The sequence below is a fragment of the Battus philenor genome, unplaced genomic scaffold (assembly GCF_028537555.1).
Source record: "Battus philenor isolate CCGP_79_NKW_IND1 unplaced genomic scaffold, ilBatPhil1.0.hap1 SCAF_10, whole genome shotgun sequence".
Lineage (NCBI taxonomy): Eukaryota > Metazoa > Arthropoda > Insecta > Lepidoptera > Papilionidae > Battus > Battus philenor.
The window spans coordinates 6,228,876-6,254,711 of NW_027181662.1; the positions used below are offsets into that span (position 1 = coordinate 6,228,876).

Genomic DNA, 25,836 nt, shown 5'->3' on the forward strand with positions numbered 1-25,836 from the left:
CTAATCAAACAAGGCAATTTCTTACAGCCAACCATAGTATGGAAAAGGTAAAAGTCCTAATAATGGGTAGTTTACGTGTACAAAAAATACATATTTGCAAACAAACGAACATAAAAATACATTGACATACATACTTAAACATACATACATATGTATATTACATATATACTTAAAATAAATAAGGATTAATTTATATTATAAATATAATACAATAATAAATAAAAACATCTAACTGACTTCGATCAGTATTGGTTCGATCGCACTTGCCTCAGAAAGAAACAAAATAAAAAGAATTAACAGATAGATAAATATAGGTTTAGTACATGGTTCTTAACCATTTTCTTCAAAATAGGTAGTGAGTTAGCATGTCTTTTATTCAGCGGTAAATCATTCCACAATCGAACGGCCTGCGTGGTAAAAGATTTGGCCATAAACGAGGAAAAATGCACCGGTATTTTTAATTCCAGATTCTCTGATGATCTCAAAGACCTCTCATATGTATCCTGAAGAAATTGAAACCTTGATTTGAGATAAGAGGGAGTGAGTGGATTGAAAAGAATATTATAGAGTAGATAAAGTATGTGAGCATTCCGGCGAAGCCTAATGGGTAACCAATTGAGCTTAGCGCGAAATTCCGAAACATGATCATATTTTCGAAGGCCAAATATGAAGCGAGTACAAAAGTTTTGAAGGCGCTCAAGTTTATTTAGTTAGTTTTCAGTGAGGTCTAGATACATTTGCGTAATCAAGGATGGGGAGAAAGAGTGACTGTGCAAGAGAAATATTTGTGTAATATGTAAATGTATTATTAAATTAAATCTACATTAATTTTAATTTTGCCTGTTTTTGAGGATAAATACCGAATTTCAAATACCCATATTTAAGAACGATCCTATTACCTTACTATTAATAAATAGTGGTCCTCTTTTATTTAAACTATAATCGACTATTCTTAATTTGAGTTAATTAAATCCGATGTAATAGGCCAAAGATCCACCCACAAGGTAAACAGACGACTGTGTTACGGTCAACAGTGAACATCTTACGGCTAAGACTATGATATTGAAGATTATTCTTTTGCAGGTAAATTTGAAAGACACATTTGTCAATTTTACATTTAGTATGGTAATCGGCGTTAAAATTACACTTATTAAAACTCTTTTGCTCCATGTGTTATCATAAAAACTGTTTGGTTCAAACGTGTTTAGTATTTTTTAATGAAAGAATAAATCACGCGGAGTAGCTTAATATTCAAAGACATAAATGTGGATTAATATGATATTCCAAATACGTTATACACACGCAATAAACTACTGCTTTATTTTGGTTAATCGCAAATGCGGTTTGCCTTTGTCATATTCCGCTAGCTTTAGCGACTCCGAAGCGGATGAACCAAAGTGAACCCAAATCATCATATAGCAAAACAGGGGTTCAAGAGTTAACGTCCAAAATAGCATAGCGCGAGAGATGAAGATTCGATGCAGTTAGTGGAGCCCCACATACCAGGACACATGACGACTACCGAGGGAGCTTTAGTTGGTAGTAAGTATCCTACAGAGCCTTATTCAATCCCGAGACAGGAGGTTTCGAAATATTGCCCCCTTCGTAACGAGAAAAAGGTCCTTTAGGCGGATGCTCCTTAAAGTGTCAAGGCCTCCAATAGGGGACTTAGACTTATGCTGTCACTAGAAACGCGTTTAGCAAATTGATTCGTGAGAAAGGCGAATCATAGGTTGATCAATTGTTATTTACGAATTTATTCTACCTTGTGTTATTCATTGTTGTCTGCAGGGTCAAGATGAAAATTAGTGTTTCGTCCACTGGGTGATTCTTGCCACTGAACCATGACCCATTCCGCACCAATGCACCACACATCGTAATCAAAACATTCTAATTAATGACAAATGTTTATTTTTATTATAATGTTTTAGTGTTGGTTTTTGTCTTTAGTTGTATCTTTTCAATTGATTCGTATTTGGAATTGTGTTTATCTCAGTCGTATGAAATAAAAATTCATTTAATCTTATCTTATTAATGAAAATTAAGCGTTACGGAGGTCAGTTAAGCTGTAAACTTTGACATATCTTGTTTAATTTCAATACTTTAACGTAATTCTATAATTAACATAATGTTTCCATTGTTATCATGAACTACAAATGTTACCTTTTATATTTATAACGGCTAAAACGTATGAGGGCCAGTACGCCACAAACTTAGTTAATCGGCTTCCAAACTCGTTAATCTTGTTTATAGTTTTAAAGCTTCTGTAAAGGCTCTTGAATGAACACATAAATTGCTATTATCTCGCTTTGTTTCGGCTGAATAGGTTATATCGCGTGGTTTAGCAGGAAAACATTTTATTCCATGATAAGCTTACGTTAGGTTACTTTAAAACTTTCATAATAAAAACAATAACTTTTAAGAAATTAAAACTAACTTTAAGGTGGTTTCAATACTGTTTTCAATGTATATAATTATACATTGAAAACAATATTGAAACTACGTTAAAGTTAGTTTTATTAAACAACAAAAAGGAAAGAAGATTTCTGTAATTTAAAAATGTACAGAAAATTATTGAGAACATAGTAGATGGATAGATAATCCAATATTAGGGTATCCCAGAGAGATTTAGAACTCATTTAAGATTCAAAAGCTGCTTTGGATATAATTGTAATGCATAGAAATATCTTCTGTAGTAAATACGTAGGTAAAAATGAAGAAGCCTGAAAACCGGTCATCACGTGGCTGAAAAATTTCAGGTGAGCACAATGAACGCTGTTTATTGCTGCAGCGAAAATTAAGATATACACTAACGGTAGCCAACCTCTAATAGGAAAAGACATGAATAAAATATGTACGCTATAGATATTGTATATTTTATGGTTGATAATCTGTTTAGTATAATTACTGTAACAAAAATTACTACATTTACATGTGTATTAATGTCTATATTTTAATAATATATATTAAAAATGCATCACATAATTTGGAAAAATAAATAAAAAAAAATATCGCTGAAGGTTTGATAGACCTTTGATTTTAAAATTTATCGACTTTACCGATGTCATCCATGTTTCTTTTACCTAGTTTTCTCTTAGTATAAATATCTCTCTTCTGGACTAAAAGACTAAGGTAGACGCCGCCGTTGTAACTATTTAAAAACACAATACACTAATATAGATATCTTATCTTAACGTTCTAACTTATGCATCTTTAAGGCATAAACCTTATGATTGGTCTTTGTAAAATATTGAAGTAAAATTTATTTCATATCTATAGAACCGTGTTTGTTTTGTGAATCGTTTTGTTTCTATAGGTACTCTCTATAGAACTTCTGTGGTACGAAAGTACTAAATTAGTTCACGGAACTAGTTCACTTGTTCCGAAGAACTAATTGGGCCGAAAGCTGAAGTTGCTTTCAGTGAGCATTAACCAAACGCTAATTTATCTAATCGAGCAATATAATCATTCTAATTAACTAAGCGTGTAATTGCGGATAACTATCACCTATTTGACAACAATACAATAGTTTATAGTAAAAAATTAGATAATTTAACATTGATTTATCACGACATTAGAAAGGTATTAATATACATCATCGTCATAATCATAATCTCAGCCATAGGACCTCCATAGCTGAATGTAAATCATCCTCTTTCATCTATTCGTCTATTCACCTTATGGGTAGACGGATTTTACTTCGCTTACCGGTTCGAAATACTTTTATGAACGTAATTGTGCGTACATCATACAAAAACCTTCACCTGGTAATTGCAATTAATCAAGACTCGATTCGACACTTTTAGTCAACTTCGGAAATCAAAATGTTCAATCAAACGTGTGTAAATTAAAATGTTAAGACGTCGATCTATATCAATGTCACTTGATTATCATACCTTCAAGGAGTGGCCTATACGATAAAAGAGCTCAGAGGTTTTTTTCGATCTGATGGATGTAACGACTCTTGTCCAGGCTTTCAAAGAAGCCCTCAGGTTTACGTTTAGCCTAAGCGTTCTTAGTCAACTCACTGTCATCTACATCTAGCAATTTACAAAACAGACTAACCAAGTTGATCTAAGTTAACCACAGGTAAGATCAACAAGAGAATCTTGTGATAAGTTACATGATCATTTGTTAAAGCATCATTATTTTAATGACAAACAAGTAAAATTATTATCGCTTTGACGTGATTAGTACTGTGCGCTGTTAGTCTTCCTGGCTATTACAGATTCATCGAATTCAAAATTTGGAATATGTGAATTAAAAATTAAAAAAAAAAACCTACACCAGGTGTGATATATTGTATTGACTACTTGATATCTGCTTTGTTGTCGGAGGTAGGTGTAGAACTCGTAGACCTTTAGCTAAATCGATAGCAGAGTTGAATTTTAACTCAGAAGGCTTCTGGTTTTGAAATGCGGGCAGTGCGGTACTACGTCGCACTATTTAAGTTCGCTAAAGTGAGCCCATATACTTAAATACAAGCAATACTGGAACCGGAAGACTGCGCCAAGTCTGATTGTGTTAATTTCAAAAATACAACGCTATTCTTTCTGAAAAAAATATTTGCGTGAATAAATCATTAGTAGAGAAAATATATTCCTATTGTCAAACAAAGAGACAACCCATTCGACCACAAATAAAATGTGAAATAAAATTATGCTTTCGCTGACACATTAATATTCCAATAACATATAAATTATCGTGGGAAATAAATAACACTTTTTGCAATAGCACATTGTTTATATGAAAAGTTCTAGTAGAATCAGTATATTTATTTTACATTTTAAATAAAAAAAAAACTCTACTCTTATGATTTCGTTAGACACTTCAGTATAGACTTTTAACAGTTACATAGTTTTACAATAACCATACAATATGATAATGATATGATGGCATTATACCAAAATCGTTCATGCTGAAAACATGTACACAATTATGCGAGAATAATTTTTGAACAACAGTTGTCACCTGAATTACAGGAATTTATCACGTGACGCGGCATTTAAACATTATTTATTGACACTAAAGGAAATTTATGATGTCGCGGTTACCAGTACGAAGTTGCACTGTATATAAAACACCGATAACATAATAATTATGTTATATCGTAATAAGCTATAATAATAAGCTTTACAATTTCCTTTAAATATAATGTTTTAAACTAACAAATGTTTATTAGGCGTCTTTCTTGCATTTATTTAAACCTTGTGTTAGTGTGGTTGGTAATTATTTTCGTATCTCTATTTTTTATAATACATATTCCCTGAAGTAAGGATTTAGGGACATTGATGGATAGCCAAACTGTTATTGAATTATTAATATTTTATTCTTATTTTATATTTACTCTGACTATCTTTGTTCAGATAAAGATCTCTTTCGTCTTTCTTCTTTCATAACTGTATACTTATTTATTTCGACGTTTTGTAGATATTGTGCAATGGTATATATATATATATATAAATACACATATATATATATATATATACATATATATATATATATATGTCGCGTAACATATGTATTCGTTTATTATATACTTATTAGCAAATAACAAATAAACGCATACTTAAAAAACAGGAATTCAAATATGAGTCTTGAATCATCTTTTTAAAATTTAATGGATTTCTATGTATCTTATTTTAAACACTATATTATATTAAAATTTTTATTATTTTTATATATGTTGTCATGTTCCGATTGGCAATATTGATCTTGATAATTGTGACCTTTGTTTGAAAAAATATGTTTAATTTCCAAGACGCCATCCAGGCCGGAGACAACAAAAAATTTAAGATGAAAATGAAAAAGTTTTGATATTAATTATTCTGAATATATAAAATAATACTTTCAGTTCTTAATTGAAATTATTAATTATAGCTATGTCTAATTTTTTTAAAATACTTACGTTTATCAATAAAGCTGAAGGTGCCCACAAAACCCGTAGCATTATTTTGTTTCGGTCCGCTATGAAATTCCAGCACCATGGACTGTCCGGGAGAGTAGAGAGCTGGCGGTATTTCTGATCTACTACCACAGAGTTCCTTAGCCCATGCGGATCTTTCGTTGATACCTCCAGGTGGGCCAGGGCCTTGTACTTCCCAGTATACTTTCAGGTAATCTCCACGAGCACAACTGTAACAATTTGCGAAAAATTTCTGTTATTTTTTTTTGCCTAATATTTCTTATACAAATACTTAAACCTAATCCAATTTAACATAATAGATGGTATTACTTAAAATCAGATTATGTGAACAGTTTTTCAACTAGGAGTATTGGAAAATGAAATTGTTCGAACATTTTTCGCTATTAACCGTTGTCAGAAGACATAAATGGATAGTTTGTAAGCTAAATTCTAAATATAATAAAATAACATAACAAAGACCGAAGCAAGTGAAAGAGGCGTTCAGTATTTCAAAGTTATGCTATTACGAGATTGCTCTATTGCCGCTAATGCGATTACCTCAGCCGGTCGGTAATCTCCACCTCGATGAACGTCTAAAGGCGCAATATTTTAAAATGAACAAGCATTAGTGTCACGCGACGATGGTTTATTGAAAGTCGAGTGCGAAAAGATGTTTCAGAGGTTTCACTTTATGAAATAATGTTTTGAGCCGCCAAGCCTTTGCTTTTGAGTTCAAAGCGTTTATTATAATACGTAATAGGCTTATGAACTTCGCAGTAAAATTATTTCTATTTGCGAATTTTTTTTTATATTTCGTGGAATAGTATAAATCCTATGATAATTAACATAATCTTAATTTTAAATACACTTTTAATTGGAGTCCACGGTGGACGGCGAACAATATTTGATTCTCTACCAAGAAGAGTCACTTAGTCTCTCTTTACTTCACCATTTTCAGTCTAACTATTGTGAACTCTTCTCTGCCAGGCAATCAATAACGGAGAATACGGTAACAAATTACTTTAGGTTTACATACAGAATGGGAGGTACCTCGAACCATAAAGTCATTCAGAATACAGGTCGGGCGCTGAAACAGACCACTCCGATAAAGCAACAAAAGCGACTTTACTATACTTACTAAGAAACTGGTTAAGAAATTGAAGAGAAAACTGAAAGTCAGGAGAAGCCTCTCCCAGATTTTTTTCCAGTACCAATAAGTTATTTCAGCCACATCGCCTATAGCCAAAGATAACTTCGATAATCTACCGGTTATAGGAAAAGTGGGCAACAGAAGACCATGTGGGATTTTTCCTAGGGCCGGTAGGTTTTGAGGTAGTGTAATAACACGAAGTCCGAAGTAGAAGTGTGTATATTCATTGAAGCTTCGCCCGTATTTATAACGATAAAAATGAACAATTTTATTTCTGTGGAATTCCTCTTTTCGATCCGCATACATGGTTCCTATTTACTCGTTGGTCTGATCATGTTAAATCATATTGGATTCTCTGACTGTTTTCGAGGAAAGTGGAGAAAAGGATGGCATTGAAAGACATCAGCTTCAATTCTATTAAAGCGTATCAAAATGAATAAGACCTTTTGTGACGAAGAAACGTCTAAGATGAAGAAGTGAAATACATTATTAAAATAACATAAATACAAACAGTTACAGTCAAGTTTATATTAAACTTATATTTATAATCATTTATAACCAATTTAAAACGTTATTAAGTATATAGCAACCAATACTTGTAGTTTCATAAATGAAACAAAATCACTGGTTTTACGAAAAAGATGTGTTATATGTTGATATGACAAAATTCTGTCTTTTTCACGCTGTTTTTATTATTTGGAAAATATTGAACAGTCATCAATATTGTAAACGAAACCGCACATAGTTAAAATTTATAAAATCCTTTTTTAAATATATCAAGAGACAAAAGAATGATTAATATTCCTGGGAATGCTAAAACATAAAGTTTCTGTCGTAAAGATTTATTACATTCCAAATTAGAACATTATTCATTGTTATTGCGATCGTAAAAGAGATATTGGTAATTCGACAAGTCGTTGCACGGAATCTAAATACACTAAAATTCTAATCTGTTTTTTACATTTTTACAATTCCGATAAAAAATATTTTTAAAAAATCGGATTACTACTATATTCTTTTGGTCCTGAAATGTTATACGTCAGATAAAAAAATGTAAAGTAAAAAAAATCGAATCATACATAAATTTGCCGTTAGTACCACATAACTCTAACATTAAAAATCAATTCTGAATTTTTTTTAAAAAGTTATTTAATTCGTAAAATATTTTATTTACGATTTTTGAAAACAGATTGAATTGTTTTATTCGTGGAATTTTATACAAGTAAAACTAAAAAAACAGTATGATATAATGTTGGACGATGAGAAATATTCAAGTCAATAATAATGTCTACATAAATTCTGGTACAAGATATAGGAGACTCTGGCTTTTGATCGAGTCTTATCTGGATTAAGTCAGCATCTTCCCAATTAAATATACACTTCACGAATATGTACGTAAGTATAATCTCTATAAATAAAGTTTAAACAAAATAAGCAATATCAATTGAATTTTCAAATTAAAATATTAAAATATACGTCTGAAAACATTTCAATAGAGAGTTATTCGATGTGTCAATCCATTAGTCTTTCTAATTCGAGAGAAATAAAATATTTTTAGATAAATTCTCAGTTTTATTTAAGTTTTTAAAATAAAATCTTTGTTGAGGAAATTCCATAACGACGTGAAAAATTTTAAAATCGTCTCATGTGTGTTAGACTGTTGACTCTGTACATAAGAATCATTAATGTGTTTGGCAAAGTTTAGACGTATCTAAAAGAACTCTAACACCGAAACCCACTTTATTGCTTATTATTATACAGATAAATAATAATGCAGCATTTGTGGTCTTTAATTTGAACGTAACAGTCATTGCTGACAACACAAATATATTTAATCGTGCTCTGCATTGCAAACACTATCACGCACAATGTTTTGTTAACGCAACACGCAACAATCGCATAATTTTCACTCCATTTTGGTTTGTAACATCCGCCCTTATGAGTTTCATTAAGAGCCGTACCAAATTATATTATCCACTTCGTACCAAGGTGATGATATGTATATATCGCTTCTTGTCCTATATTGACGAAGAAAAATAATCTATGAAGTCGGAAGTAAAGCATACATATATTTAACTTTAACATCTTTCGATTTATAAAAAAGGAATTTGACTTTCTATTGTTTTTAAAAAAACGTAGCGATATCAACTTGCGCATTTTTATGTGTTCTATACGTGCAACCAGTCACCGCAAACTACCTGAACAATGTATGTAATTTAACGGCAATCAGTTATTTTAATTGTGGAAGCTGAGACATTGCTAAAATAAAGTTTGGAGGCATAAGCAAATGAGACAGATTGCTATGACCAAAAAATCGAGAATCTGATATATCAGAAATAATTACTACCCAACTAAAGAGCGATTTAGAAAATCGATAGTATTATTTATATTACTGTATGATTGCGAATTAAAGTTAATTCGCGCGGTAAACCAGGAAAATAATGAGAATGTTTGAAATGTTTTGTTACAGAAGCACACATACTATGGACAGACGTATCAACAAGTTCGTTCTTACATAACGAAAAGTCAGGACTAGGTTTTTTACAATAAAAACGACTCTTAACGTTATTAGCCGCATCACTTGCAGGCAATCTGGATACTTCGACAAACAACTCGTCTTAGAGAAAGTGGACTGTAAGAGACTGATTGGACTGAAGATTGGATTGGACGATTATTACCTATGCCCTGAGGTCAGAAGATTATGTGAAAGATATTTAAGACGGACACGAAATAATGTCAATTAGTATGTTATTTTAATAATATACATGAATAATTAAATATAACTGAAACTTTTTCATAATCACGATATTTTATATAAGATGATTAGAAAACGAAATATTCAATATCACATAAACTATGAGTTCGTCTGTTAAGTTTTGTATTTGAACATGATTTTTGATAAAAGAATAACTAGTGAAATAAAGAAAAGAACAAATATATTTATCATGGGAGTTAAAATAGATTTGAAATATTTCGGAGTGATATAATTTCAAAATAATAAAAAGTTATTTTCTTTATGAAAATGACACTTGTTACATTTTTAATAGAGTTCGCATTAGATAGATTAATGAATAAGACAGTTCAGCAGAATTCGAATTTGTGTAAGGTGAATGATAGGTAAAAATAAGGTTAAAAATTCTATCTCTGCAAAATAAGCGTGAAATAGCACTTAGGAAAGATATTTCACCTCCAATGGTCTCTAGAGACTATTATTTCTTTAAGATTAAGCCGGATTTTAGATTTCGATAAAAGCAACCTGTCACCGCTAATGCGATTGATGGCCGAATTTGATTTGAGCGTAAGCTCCGGCTTACACAAAGTTGCTTCTAAAGCCTTATATTTTACCTTTAAAATATTTAACTTAAATTATACCTCTAAAATAATATAGTGCAAAAATAGCTACAGTTGCGGCTTTAATTTCATGTAATAAAAATAAATCTTTGGAAAAAGTAAATACTTCTTTAATAAATTATACTTATTTAGCTCATAAGTAATAGCAGTTGAAAAATTTATTCATTTTAATGCAAATTATTTTTATATCAATTTAACGAAATAAGATTAACGTTGTAAAAAATATAGTTCACTTGATTTTTGTTATGTCTTGTACTAACTTTTTTATTTAATTTCTTACGTGATTTTAAATACGATCCTCTAAGTAAAACTATAAGGTTTAATGATAAATAATTTCATTCAAAACAACAAAATATACATTTTAAACGAATCAACGAGTTAGTTATTTCGATAGTGTTGAATTTTATTGCAAATATTTAAAACTCACTCACTGCAAGCACTCAAAACTGTTTCAATTGTGAGAGCAATTAATTACATGAAACATTCGTCATAAGTATTTAATGTAAATTAAAACGTTACGAATACAGTTTCAAGTGAATCATTATGTGCGATGTGAGTGCTTTAATATTATTATTAACTAATATTAAATCATGACGAAAATGTAGTTGAAATTGACTGAAGGATAATAAAAATTTACATACGTGTAGATATAGATAAATAAAATTTTTTAGTTTTCGTATTAAATTATTGGTTTCTTTACCTATTTAATTATTACTTATTCCCTAATAAATATATAAAGATCAGACATTTGTCATATTCTCCCGGTTCACTCGTAAGATCGTAATTTGAAAAACGAATGGTGTGTTTTTTTTTTTAATTTAACATTCTGGTACACGAAAACATTAGCGAAATAGTTGCTTAGCAATACTTATAGCTTATAGCAATACTTAAAAAACTGTTAACTTAAAAACGACATTATTTTACACCTGAGAGAATTAATAATGAAATGCCAACTACAGTTTACTGTTATTGTACAGTTTATCGACCTCAAGAAGTTGAAGTTTGATCCACAAACGCAAACGACTGTTTGCATTCGATGCATATTAATCTATTCATTAATATGCAGCATTCTGCGCAGTCACAAAGTCTATATTCAGACGAGTTATTTGAAATGAGAAAACTGGCATAAGTATAACTACAACCGTTATTATCTACTTAAGATTGTGTAAGTTCTGATTCTGTTAACATAATGAAATTAATGTAGGGCGAGATGCATTATTTCAAACCAAAAAAACTGAAAATAAAAATGTTATTAATTTTTTAGTTTTAAGAAATAACACCAGTAATCTATTGAAGACAAAAAGAATATCTTTTGTTTTATTTTACCACTCGTTATCTTGGTGTGTTTATAATAGCAGATACATTTTTTTATTAATATACGGCCTTTGTCGCGGCCACAATTAGTTTACTAACTTCAAGTTATGACATCCATTACAAAACATGTTTCGTTTTTTTAAAGATGTTTTAAAACTGACCTTTTTTAGAAGTGAAAAGATTGACCAGATAATATAATCAGATAAAAAATAATTTTTTGTTCTATAGACCGCAGATGAGAACATACATTGGAGTAACATTAATTAATCCCTCCAGCTCTTTTCTTCTATCGGACAACAAGACGCACGGACTTACGACATCTATAGACGGTTGAAGTCGCTTCAACTCATACTTAGCGTTTTGAAACTTTCTTAGTGCGAACTGCCTACTGGCGTCGTTATATCCAGTTAACTATTACTTGGGTGTCTCCAAGTCAAGAATAAATAGCTTTTTTCTAGGCTTCGTCGGTATTTAGTATCACGTGAGGCAGAAGTTAAATGTTTTGCCTATAGTTGATAAAAAACTCTCTTCGTAAGTCTGGTGATATAAATACGTATGTATTGATATATTTTTTTCTCTTTTTCAAACCTCTAATTAAATTTTTGACAAAGCATTAATTTTTTTATATATGTAAGAATTGTAGCCAAGGTTAATTTGGAGTTAATGATAAGTCTTATATAACTTATAGCATTGTAATAAGTTGAAAATAAAAAATGAAGTAAATTATAACAAACATTTTCTTCAAAAACTGTCATCTACGTCATTTTCTTTGCACGCATTTAAAGTGTTTGCATTAAAAATAACAAAGGCGCATTTTAAATTTAAAGAAAATATTCGAATTTAAGATAGAAGTAGCCCGATTCCAATAAACATTATTTCACCGGTAAGTAAAACTAACTTCTTCAGCTTTACTCTGCTAGTGAGTATTGATTGCATCGTGAAAAGTAAGATGAAAAGGCGCTTACACGGAAATTTACGAAATTTACTGTGGATACAGATTCAAGTTCTATTTTCAAACATGAGATTTGAGGAATTAAACATAGCACAATACATAAACTGTTCTTTTCATTAATATTATTAAAGGATGCGTAGGTTAAATAATATTGGATACTTATAACGCAGATGTATATCCAGAAAGGGAAAATTTTTGCGTTGCTGATCATGCATTTGGATTACAAAATCCTGGCAAGTAGTGAAGAGCGTATTATTTTAAGTATTATATTTATATTTTTTATAAGAACATGTTGGCTAAAATAAATTTTATGTAATGATTTTTTTAGATTTCAATATACGAGCATTACACAGAAAAAAATTATAGTTCATTAAATAAACGATACACGTACCATGGGCAGCAAAGCAAGTTATTTATAATATAGCATATCGTAAAGAGCGAAATTTAAAGTTTCTCCAAGGTGATTTTGGTCACATCACTAGCACACCAGATAGTTCCGATAAATAACTGGTTGTAAGAAATATAGATGATAAAAGACCACATGGACGATCACCTCCCTACTGAGCTGGCGAAGTCAAAGCTATAATGTGATTAAATTTTACTACCCGCTCTGAGGTAAGGAGAAGACAGGATAGTATGGAGACAGCTTGTCATTAATTCCGTCAAGATGTTTCAAATTGGACACGACCGTTAGCGATAAAGAAAATATATAAGAAGTATAAATTCCAACGTACTTAAATATAAATAATATATTGTTTACGAATAATATAAACAAAACATTGTGTAGAAATATTTATATTTATAAAGAACAGATTTATTTTTATAGTCTATCACTCTTTCGAAGTGGATAAGACGGTAAGTAAACGCAATATTTACCATCAGGTAATCTATGATTTCTAGTATAAAGATCTGTTTGTAATATTATTGAATGTGACGTTTAAAATAAGAATAACTGACGTAGGTTAAACATAAGAACAAATAATGATGTCTATCAAAGTCTGATATAAAACATGTTTGAAATATTTTGGGTAAAATTAATAGGTTATATTTTTGACGTAATAAAAAGTTATTTTTACGGAAATGGAATTTGTATCAGAAAAGTAATTTCACTTGAATCCACGACTTATGTTTATAACATTCTCCCCTTTTAGATCCAAAAGGCAATTCGTAAATACAGTACTTTTGCTGAGTTTTAGGATATCAGTAATACTGTATTGATTGATTTCAAATGTAAAAAGATAAATAAATAAAAAAGTTGCCATAGATAAAATATAACGTCACGATAGATTAATGATTTGACAAAGAAAGGTGCGGGGAAAACAGTTCTCGAGGGTAAGCGCTATCGATCACTATCATTCCGTCTTCCGCTATAGTTTTAAAGGTACCATTTTGCTTCATAAATGAAATTTGAAACATTACTTTATACATTTGCCCTGATATGAGTGATTGAGGAAAAAAAGTGAAAATCGACAATCTGTTATCAATTTTTATTTTCAACTCTGTCTCAACCGATTTTGTCCTGACATAAATTATTGGCCTGTCGTATTTCAATGAAAAAATAAATTAATAGTAAGTATTTCATAATGATGATTTTATTTTTATCGATTAAATGTGAAATATTTATATTAATTGCATAAATACTAACCGACGCAAGGGTTATACGACGATATAAATTTTCAGTGCGTGAATTTTTAAAACGAAAATTTCAATGCGAGAAAATTTAAAAGCGGACTATCAAATGCGCAAAATTCCAATATTCATTTTTCAAAAAATAACACTTTTTTACAATCTTCAATTTTAGTATGGAATTTATCCATGTGTGGGAACATCAAACGCATTGTGGCCATCATAAAGGTTTGCTATTACAACATTCAAAAAACATTCTGGACGCAAGACACTAATCTGTAAAATCTTTTTAATCAGGTACCGACAAAATAGATTAGGCAAAGCAAACATCGTACGGTTGGTCCGTACGATATTTGCTTTATTTCTATCGCCTCGATAATAATTCTTGTCAAATTCCATCAGCATATGATAAAATTCTTGGAAGAAATAAATAGACATAGATAAAGTGAATGAAAATCTGTAAAGCCGCTGTGGTCTCTGTGTCAAGTTATGACATGACCGAGAAAAAAAAATGAAGTATTTTTTCTACATAGATATTAACGTATTTTGCATATTGTTTCATAAAGAAATTTGTTCAAGTGATGAATAATAGATACTTATCTAAATTAAAAAAAAAAACTTCACTTTAACGTGTTAGCTTTAAATAAAGAAAAGTATCCGTACAATGTCTAGAAAATTTAAATTGTGAAAATGCAAAATGCACCGGCTAATGTGAAAATTTCAAGTAATTTGCATTTTCATGAAACAGTTCAGAGAATTAGAAGCTCTGTAAGGAGTCGTGAGCTTGTAAATTAATTGGATTTTGAAACATTCTAGCGGTAAGTATAAAAGGAAAATAATTTTCATCCAAGAAATTATTTATACTGATGCTTTGTCTCTCTTGCAAGAGATGGAAGCTCGTTGGAGTGGAATAGGCCGCGTTGTCCCAATAAAGCATTCGCATCGGCAGCACACATACTAGCATTAATGTGCTGATAAAACGTACCGCTTTTTATCGAAAGTAGGTAAGCTTTGATATAAGCATCGCACCGTCATACCTTGAAATTCAAAATTTTATTATCGTCTTATCATATCATCTATCATATCATCTACTTTTTTATTTTTGTCAAAACACTTGGAATTTTCCTAACAGAAAAAATTGGAAAAATAGTAAGGAAAGTAATAAAAACTAATCTTTTGTTTTCTTGTACAAACAATAGATTTTATAAAAGCACTCTAAAACTTAATTCTTTAAATTTTTATATGATGATGTCGATCGAAATCAAAAAGTCTTTTCATAAAGAAAGTTTTCCTATCAAAGTATTGTTATATATAAGCCATCGCATTTTCTGGATTAATACATTGATTAAGCGAATAATATATACGTTGGTATTTTTTTATTATATATGACCACCGTTTATCGTTTTACCCCTCGTGTATATGTAAGTAGGAATCTTTAATCTATTTTAGTTTAAAATAAAAGATCAGTAAGATATGTATAAATAAAATATATACAAATGGTTCATATTATAATAAAAAAAATTGCGGCATATAAACAAAAACTGGTACAAGTCATATCATGTATTTATGACTAGTATAGCTACGATCTTTAGTTTATGCTTTTAAATACGTGGAGAAATTATATTATTTATTGTAAGGAATATTTGCTAGTTACAGAGACATTATAACTGAATAAAAACAATGTTTTTACTAAAGTAAAATGAGTAAAAGATAATACCGTCTAAGTTTCGCCACCTTATCGAAGCTTTTAAAACGATCGGTCCCCTGATGCGGATTTAGAAAATCGGTTGAAGTAATCAGACACCGCCATTGACTATCGAATTGATTAAGTCTAAAAATCTTATTCAATGCTGTTTCTTAAGAGATTTAATTTGCTTTTTTTGTGTAATATGAAATCAACAAAAAAAATTATTGCAACTACAAAAATTATATTTTTCTTAAACCATTTATTTATTTATATATTTTGCATTAACTTCTTGTTGGATTATGACGAGTTTATTTTTATTACATGCTAATACTTTTACCTTAAGTAACCCAATAAGGCAGAGAAAAATCGGCGTTGACATAATATCGTACGTAAAAGGTTTTGAAAGAACACACCTATTGCCTTCCAAAATGTCAATATGTATTATTCTATATAATTACTTTAATGTAAGAAGTAAGTAATGTTTTGTTTTTGTTTTATTTACAATACAACACAAGAAACATAATTTTAAAATTATTTGTGAATGAAAACCACATTGTTTTAGTCGCACAAAAGTTGTTACCGCAAACTTTTTATAATTAAATTAAAAATAAATCGTTCTTTTACATTTTTAATTATATTATCTGTATTTTACAAATGTAATATAATTATATTTGGTATAAACCTACACTATCATGTATCAAAAATTAAAAGTTTTCTTTTCAATTTTAGTATCAATATTTGTATATATAAAATACATAAATACATTGAACATTATGTTAAAAGCTCGCGTTGCGATTGATTCAATTGAAATGGAGGACACGTAAATTAATCTAAGCGTTAGCACACCCACAACGCTATTTGTAGACAAGGCGTGAACTGAATTTAAAGCTTCATACCGCATCGGTTTCCAGAGCTCTATTGAACAAGATTATATCAAACATGTCAAACGTATTGTATTTAATTAATAAATGACATATTCGTAGTTAGAATTGGAGCAACACACTTTCAAATTCAATAAATGTCAATTTAAATTGATTGATACTATTTAATTTAGAAAATGTTATTGTACACGCGAGAAAACAAAAATATCTTAATTATAATAAACAAAAATTACAATGGGCGGTCTTATCACACGAAGTAATTTCTTCCATACAACCGTAGTATGGAAATAGTAGAAATATAAATAATGGGTAGTTAACATGTGCAAAACATACATATATACAAACATAAATACATAAACATACATACTTATGTATACAATCTTAGATCTGAACTAGCGAAAGCAACTCAACATAGTTACATTTTTTAAATAATGTAGAATTAAATGTTATTAATAATAATTGAAATTAATTGAATAATTGATTAAAAATAATAATTGAAATTCGCTAGAGGTAAACAATTCATTCCAAAGACGCGCTATCTTTTATGAAGTCGTTTACAGTGTAGTAAATTCTTAGCACCAAACATTTTTTGGTATCCTATTGTTAAAACTTTTTTTAGTGAGCATGTATTACTTAATATACTCGTATCTGTAAAAGCATAAAAATCTTCTATAGCTCGACGAGTAATGTTTCTGATTAAAAATAACTAATACTACGCTATATAATCTAACCTCCCTAACTTTCCGTAATCGAAAAATTGTATAAAAACTGTACTATTACTTGACAATCGCTTTTTTGACACCTGACATATGACAAGAAATTCAAACACCCACACCTAAATTTCTGATTTCCATATGTTCACGCACTTTTCAATTTTCATCGCATTTTTTTTTTCAAATTCCGAAGTTAAAAAATTATGTATGTATTTGCTATAAATTGTACTGTAAATTAGGTATCATTGTTTCAGCTCTTAGCTGCAGTGAGTAAGCCTCCCCCAAAGATGGATATGGAGGTACATAACATAATTGCCACGCTTGGTAGGCGGATTGGCGATCGCAATGTGGTATTATGGTATGCAGAGGACGCTGTTGTTCATCCTCTGTAAGCATGTTTGTGAGCAGTGATAATCCCTTATAATTAATGAACAATGTGTGAATTATTTAAGATTGTATCTCGGGAATCGAACCCGTGATCTATGATCGCAAGTATTCCACCGCTGGTCTATCACTTTTCAAATTATATGTGTATTTATAAAATTAAAAGACATTACGTCGATACAATTTCATCAATCGTTTTGATACAATTTTTGTTATATATTAATTTTATTTTCCATTATGGAATTATAGTGAACACTTGAGTGCGTCGAGCGAAGAATTTCAGATTTTTCAGGATTTTTAGAATTTCATCGTTCACCTGAAACACTAGGAGAGGTTCAAATGCGGCCTGATCTGAGAAGTGCCCTCGACAAACTCATTTTTTTAATGTATTATTACTGTACTACTATAATATACTAGTGATTACTTGTTTTATGTGCATTTTAATAAGAATACGTATAGTGGCACTATAGCGTCCCTAATGGCAGATAAAGAACGCCGTCGCAAATTATTATATTATTGCAAAAAAGTCGTCAAGGAGTTAAAACGAAAATAAAAATTTAAAAAGAGGAATAAGGGATTTTAAAATGTAAACTAAATTATATCAAACAATTTGGCGAAGGAAGAGAGGCGATGCGTGTAAGGATTGTGAATAAAAGGAGGAGAACAAAAGAAAATGTGATGAATAAAAAGGATGTAGCAATAGAAATTGTGAATGATGAGAGAGGAGATTGAAAATAAAATAGTAACAATAAAAAAATAATGCTAAATAGAGTCTCTTTTCCAAATATAATAGGGGGAACAAGGGGCCCCCTATATCGTGAATTAATTAATGTGAGGTACTACATTGTAAATGCGCACACGATTCATAACATAATTTTCACTGAAAATACATACAACATCATTAAACGTGTGTTCACAAGATTACACATATCTGAAGGCAGTTAACCTAGAAGTACAGAAACAACATTACATATTACGAGTGAATTATATAGCTGTGTTTGCTTTACTATCTATAGCCAATGATAGTTTGCACTCGATGCATATTAATATACCGTCGAATTGTCACTGGTTACTATTGCGTTGTTCTATTGTGAATCCTGCGTTTATTGTTTTAGTGTACAATTTGTATTAGACAACGTTTTCGTGTTATTTATGTACGCAGTAATTACATAAATTAGCTGATAGTTGTTTTGTTTGACGGAGATATAATCGCGTACCGCAATAATTGTCTTTATTTGCATGACGTTTCAACTAAAATTTGTAACGAGTGTTCGGAAATAGACTCATTGCCTTTAATACGTTAAAGCATAATTATTCAAAAAAGAAACTCTTTAGTAATATTTGATAAAGAAACCACTTATTAGTGAAATTATGTTATTTGTTTTAAGTTTAAGTTTTAAGATATTACCAGTGATCATGGTGATTTTTAAGAGAGCCCTTTGTTTTGATGATAAATAAGCATAATGTTCAATTTTCTTCATTTTATATAAAAAAAAATTGATCTTTATTTTCTTACGTATCACTTGTGTGTGTAACTAAACATGCATTAGTTTAAGTAAAGGAGGGAGTCAGATCGGTGAAAATGAACGCCAATGCAAGAAGCCATCTTTAAACTTAGGTTCTAGTAGCTCCAAGTACCGTGAATTCATGGAATTCATTTTATTTTTTTAGCATTTATTACTTTAAACAGATTTATATTGAATAATTTTAAATTTCATCCCTAACATAACTAAAGCTTTCATGTAAGTAATATAACCCTCCCTATACCAAGCGGCACTACAGCATATTGTAAGACAATATTCTACGAAATTCTATATTTGCGCTAATCACCTTGAAACAGACCGGTTTCGGCCGGTCTTATTGTAAAATCTTTGGGGGTGGTACATATCTTGCAGTGGACGTCCTAAGGATAAAATTATGATAATAATATTGTAAAATAAATTTGTACATCTCAGCGACGTTGCTCAGAAAGGAGAATAAACGATTTTTTCGTTATTTGAAAATGATACCGAAAAGCATAAACAAAAAAAAGGGAAAAAAGTTCACACTAAGTGTCACGGAGCTATAATATTTCTTGTGTTATTATATTCGAATAGAAAGTAATTATTTGAATTTATTACTTTTTTGTTGACTATGCCTAATAGTTTGTGGTTTCCATTTGGGAACCATTCGGCTCCAACGACAATGCTTGGTGCCCGTTGACATTTATAGCTTAACAGTGTTTGCAGTGGTATAAAAGTGAAAGCGCTGTTCCTAGACTTTACTGTAACTAAACGCGAGGACTGTCTCTGGAGCCAAGGCATATATTACTCCTTTTATTTTAAAGCAGTCCTTATAAAAATAATTTTTTAATACATAGACTGTTATTCAGACTTACAGTAGCTTTAGTTTAATTCTGTTCCGCTGGCGATCCGTTTGCCAAAAGGTAAAAGTCTGTTTCAGCCGTTTCCGTATATTGTTTGCCAATCTCAGGTTATTCAGTTTTCATATGTTTTGCTGGCAGTAGTGTACTTTCCCGTATTAATTAGACGTGTTGAGTATCATACTCCTAAAGTCTATTTTATTTATTTATTTCAAATTGGTACAAGTACAAAATTAAATATGTTTGACTATTGTAGACGTGTTCAGCCCTGGTTATTATTATGCTAGCTGATCTAAAGGTAAATAACTAAATAAAAGAGAAAACTACTACTTTACGTCTTACATTATTTCACCAGATTTAGAGATTAACTTGGTAACCGTGGATCACTTAAACGGACTGATGGTGTTTGACCGCAAAGGAAAAGATGTGAGCTCGTCTTTGATTTTCGCAACGCGTTGAGAATTTCGATTCAAAATATGTCCGAAGGTGCTAAACTTTGGTTCGGTAGGTGCTATTAACGGATTATGTTAAAGCAATGCTTACGCACTACAAATAATACCCATAGACCATACGCAATCCGAGGCTTTCGAGCCACATGCGTTTCTATAAAAGATTACTTTTGGCTTCGATTACTTTGTCGAATGATTTCAATATTTGCAACAATTTACATACGTGAATTATTTTCGCTTATATAATTCATGAAAAACTGATCTAAAAGAATCACTAGAAGTAAATTATCAAGAGTAATAAAATAAATGCATACCAATTACAATATTTAAATTTAATACAAATATTTTAAAAAGTTTTCTATTAATTATTTCTGTTGAAAAATTTCACTACTTAGTCATTTAAAAACGCCTTTTAAAAATATATACATTCGCAGCTCGAAAAACATTTTAATTATTAAAAAATAACTTTAAATGTGCCTTGATAAATATTGGACACCACTGCTTTACACGCTTTATTTATGATTACAAAAAATGCCGCAATAAATTAGTTAATATGGTACAAGCACTTTCCTGAAATTATGAAAATAAATACAGGTAGTGTTAATTGAAACAAAAAACAATTCTCGAAGGCAATTTTTAATTAAGTAATTGTTCTGTTGGAAATGGTCCCCTCAAATTACTTTTTCGTTAAATGCTAAAGATCCATTATGAAACCAAATTGGTTTTGGAAGAAAATCATTAATATTCATCAACGGTTGAGTTACTCCGCACATAAAATAAAGAAACACAAATGAACTAAAATTTGAAAGTTACTTGAAATCTAATAATAATTATTTTTACTGCTCAGTTTCAGAAAGAACGTACTTTTATAAACTAATTATAAAATTTATTAATTCAACATTTAACAATTATAATTTATTTAAAATTTAACGTCGACTAATAGAACCCTTTTAAATAAAAAAAAACTATCGTGAAAAAGATCGGATAATATCTATTTTCGACGTCTAAATAAATTTACCATCTCTTCTAAGAATTACATCAGAACTAAAAAGAACAGGCGAAAGAAACTCAAAGACAAACTACAGATTTAAAAATAAAATTATGACTTTACAAATTAAATTACTGTTGAAGTAGCCTGAAGATGATTATGGTATTCACAAGGTATTCATATTCTATGAAATCAACTACAGTATAACTAACTTTAGAAAACGTCCTTATTTAAAAATTTAACAATATGGGCTTTCCAAATACTTTTTGGCATCCTATTATAAAAGTTACATATATTGACTATAAAATGATTTACTAACGCGATCAGGTTGAGTCTAAGGTATTAATAATATGATTTTTCTTTTACTTTTTACATTGTACGTATCACCCTAGATTATAAATTGCACGTGTTTTGCGAACTTATCGTATATTTTAAAACACATATTAAGAAGCAATATCTTAATGAACTAATCAAAGAATGTCACTCCTCATGCAATTTCACTAAATCATTCAAACGGTTCATCGAGTTTATATTTAATAATTACCTTAATTCTTTAGTTTGAAATATTTATAGTCATTACTAATATACATCGAGGCACTGTCTCAAGAGACAATTTTAACAATAATTTCTTAAAAATTAATGTCAAGTCTACCCCTTGAATAACAACAATAACAAAATGCGCTAAATCGCTGTCAGCATTTAAAAAGATGGTGAAAGTGCACTTCCTGAGAGGTCAAAATAGGATATTTTGTAGCACTCGATATTTATTCGTAATTATGTAATACTTTTCCGCGTAAATGTTTACACAAAAATACATATATACTAAGTATTTTTGTACATATGTATGTGTATAGCAATGTACGTATTCGTATCTAAACTGCCATTTCCTTCATGTCTTTCATTTCCATTCAAAGGTAATATGGTAAAGATCGCCTCTTGTACCTTTACATAAATTTTATATATTTTTTTAGTTTTTATCTATGATGTACAATAAAATGTAAATAAATCGATAAACATACATTAAAATGAAAAAAAATAAGGAATGTCCAAAACATGTTGACTTCAACTAAATTCTGTATATGCAATTTATTTACCGCGTAAATAATGGGAGAACATAATTAACAAGCGCTCTTATACTAATATGGCGCATTGTAATATAAATCTTAACTCACGTTTGCACTCTCCAAGTGAGATAGTACATATGTTCCATAATTTCGCCCACCATACCGCCCTAAAATCAAAACACGATACGTAAACAAGCACATATAACATGTACCGATGCGACACAAGGCAAATGTTGACACATTCCCTGTTTCTTGAAACTACCGTAACTGAACATCTACCGTGTTAGATACTAACACTTTAGTAATAAAATTTTTTGTTAAGTTTTTTTTTATATTTTTCTCAATCAAAAACTTTGGATTTACTGCGTATGATACATACGTCTTTACTATAAGACAATGTTAAGTTCTTTTCGGTTTACTTTAATTTCTCACATACAATATATACTATACCTGATATATTATAAATGTATATTTTATATGCTTATGTGTGTATGTTTATGTGTTTAAGTATGTGTGTTTATGTTTGTTTATAAATGTTTGTTTGTAAATACGTATGTTTTATACACGTCTACTACCCATTATTATTACTTCTACCTTTTCCATACTATGGTTGTCTGTAAGAGATTGCCTTTTGTGATAGGGCCGCCCTTTGTACTTTTTTGTTTATTATTATTAAGCTATTTAAATGTATCCTAACGTGTATAATAAGGAATATTAAATAAAATATATACAAATTGACATTGCGTAGATTTAAGCATATATAGTTCGATTATAATTAAATTGTATTTGAAGTAATTTTGATTTATTTGATTCTTTAATTGCAACCTTTCGCATTTCACAGGTATTTATACTATGAATACAGAAACTGGAATGGGATTAAGCAAACCTATGAGAACATCTTTGAACTTAAAGCTACAAGAGTTTTAAACACGCCCTGATCTATAAAGAACACACAAAAATCATAGACAGTTTTTTTTTTCATTTACAGTTATATATTTTTAGTAGTTAAGTACATGGTTAATACTGGGTGATTGGTTACAGGTGTAAAGGCTTTAAAGAGCTGTTCATTTGTTAGCAAAACTTTTTAAAGATTTTACATCTATTTTTAATAAACTTGCATAAAGTGTTGACTTTGAAATATGTTAGTTAACTTTTTTTTATTTAAATACGACATTCTAATAACTTACAGTATAAAATCTGCAAGGAGAGGTACTAAACTATTAATAATTTTGATAATAAGAAAAGAATCCGGGTTCTAGTCTTTTCTTACGATAATATTAGTTATTACTGCAACCATTCGTTTTTAGATAGGGCGAAGGATGCGGCAACGAAGGAGCCTTAAATTAATCCGCTTAAAGTCTTTGCACCAATATCAAATCAATCTTTACACGTACATAAATTCACTGCAATAACAGAATAGTTTAACTAATATTTATTTTTATTTGTTATTCGTCTGTTACAAAAACTACCCAAATATATAGCTAGTATATCATAATGTAATCCAAAAATGCTCTTTGTTAGAGGTCGTACTAGTGGAAACCATTACAGTGTACGTATTATACACGTTTGTATACCAATAATAACAAGCAAAAGAGCAAATTACTAAGAAATATATTTATAAAAAATATAATACAGAAAAATATTTTCATATGAGAGTATTTTTTATATGTATCTATGTTTAAAAGCCTTTATCAGGAAAACATGACTGAATACTAACAAAATCGAATACTAACCGTTATTATAGTTTTGTTTTCTTATACAGCTAATAAACTAAGAAACTACATTTCTCAAGCAATATAAAGAGATAATTTTGAAAAACTTTTAAACAAAATTGAAGTAAGACAACGATTTCAAAATGCAAATAGCATTGCACTGTAAATAATTAGCCCAGCCAAGCGGTTACTCAAACTTTACTAGAGAAAAAGCAAGAACTTTATTTTCCTGATTATAAAAATAGAAATTTATATCTCAAGTAGTTTTTTTTCTCGTAAAAAAAACAGGTGAATTTAAAGTTCAGCTTCGATAAACAGTACACTTTTCGAGTAACGTAGTGCTTGTTATCTCTGGAGCCTTAATTGCAAAACCCTGTTGTGGTACGTTGTTTTTTTTTTACATTTCTGAATTAGGTTTAAACCCTTTGTGGTGCAGTATTTTCCAAACATGTAATCAACAAAACTACCAACAGTATCAAGTAAATACTACAAAGTAACATTTACAGAGATGTAACTTTTCACCATTCCATAAATATACCGTGCACAACAGCTCTTCAACTTTACCAACCAGACTCTTCTCTACTTCTCTCTATCTCTACATAAGCGAATTGTAAAAGACTTACTAACATTGATTTGGCACTCTGCTCCAGAAATGAGCTGATGTTCGCTTTTGAATGGCTCAATTCCTTCAGCGGATTATATAGATTTTATTGCCATACTCTTGCTCCTACATATATTGTCTACATACTACTTATATTATCTCCTAAAGGAACAAAATCTCGATCTTCTAGCAACGGTAATTCCAACTTGTTTAAAAATTGCTTTTCGACGAAGGGTTTTCATACTTGAGTGCCACTCTGCGGTTATATACCGCACCAACTTACAGATCTGTCTAAAAATTCACTCAATGGTTTGTGTTCTGCAAATTAACTAATGATTTTTTGTTACTAACAGAATGCATCAATGTCCAATTTCATTCGATTCCTTTTAAATATCTAATACCGATTCTGATTTTATCCTTTTATTGTACCATCGAATAGAACAAAGGCCTTTAATAAATATGTGTAATTAACCACGCGTACAACCCATAGACTGCTGGTAGGAGATAATTTAGACAAACAAAAAATCTGTAATACTGATCTGTAATACATAAATTATAGTTATATTGTTGACTTAAAAGGCGATGTTTCGCTGTTAGTAGAATTTGAGAAAGATTCTACGAAATTGAATTGTATCAGTAGTAATGTCGACAGAGTTGACATCGCACTTTTAAAATATACTAAGACAGGTCTTAAGGT

The 25,836-nt window shown here is 30.1% G+C and overlaps 1 protein-coding gene across 1 annotated transcript in view; it reads right to left on the reverse strand.

Moving 5' to 3' along the window:
* The window catches only part of Sol1, a 365,472-nt gene that overhangs the window by 258,017 nt on the left and 81,619 nt on the right, over positions 1-25,836 (reverse strand). Inside the window, exon 4 of the mRNA XM_068770529.1 lies at positions 5,909-6,135. Within this exon, the coding sequence (XP_068626630.1) occupies positions 5,909-6,135 (227 nt within the window). The remainder of the gene's footprint in view (positions 1-5,908; positions 6,136-25,836) is intronic.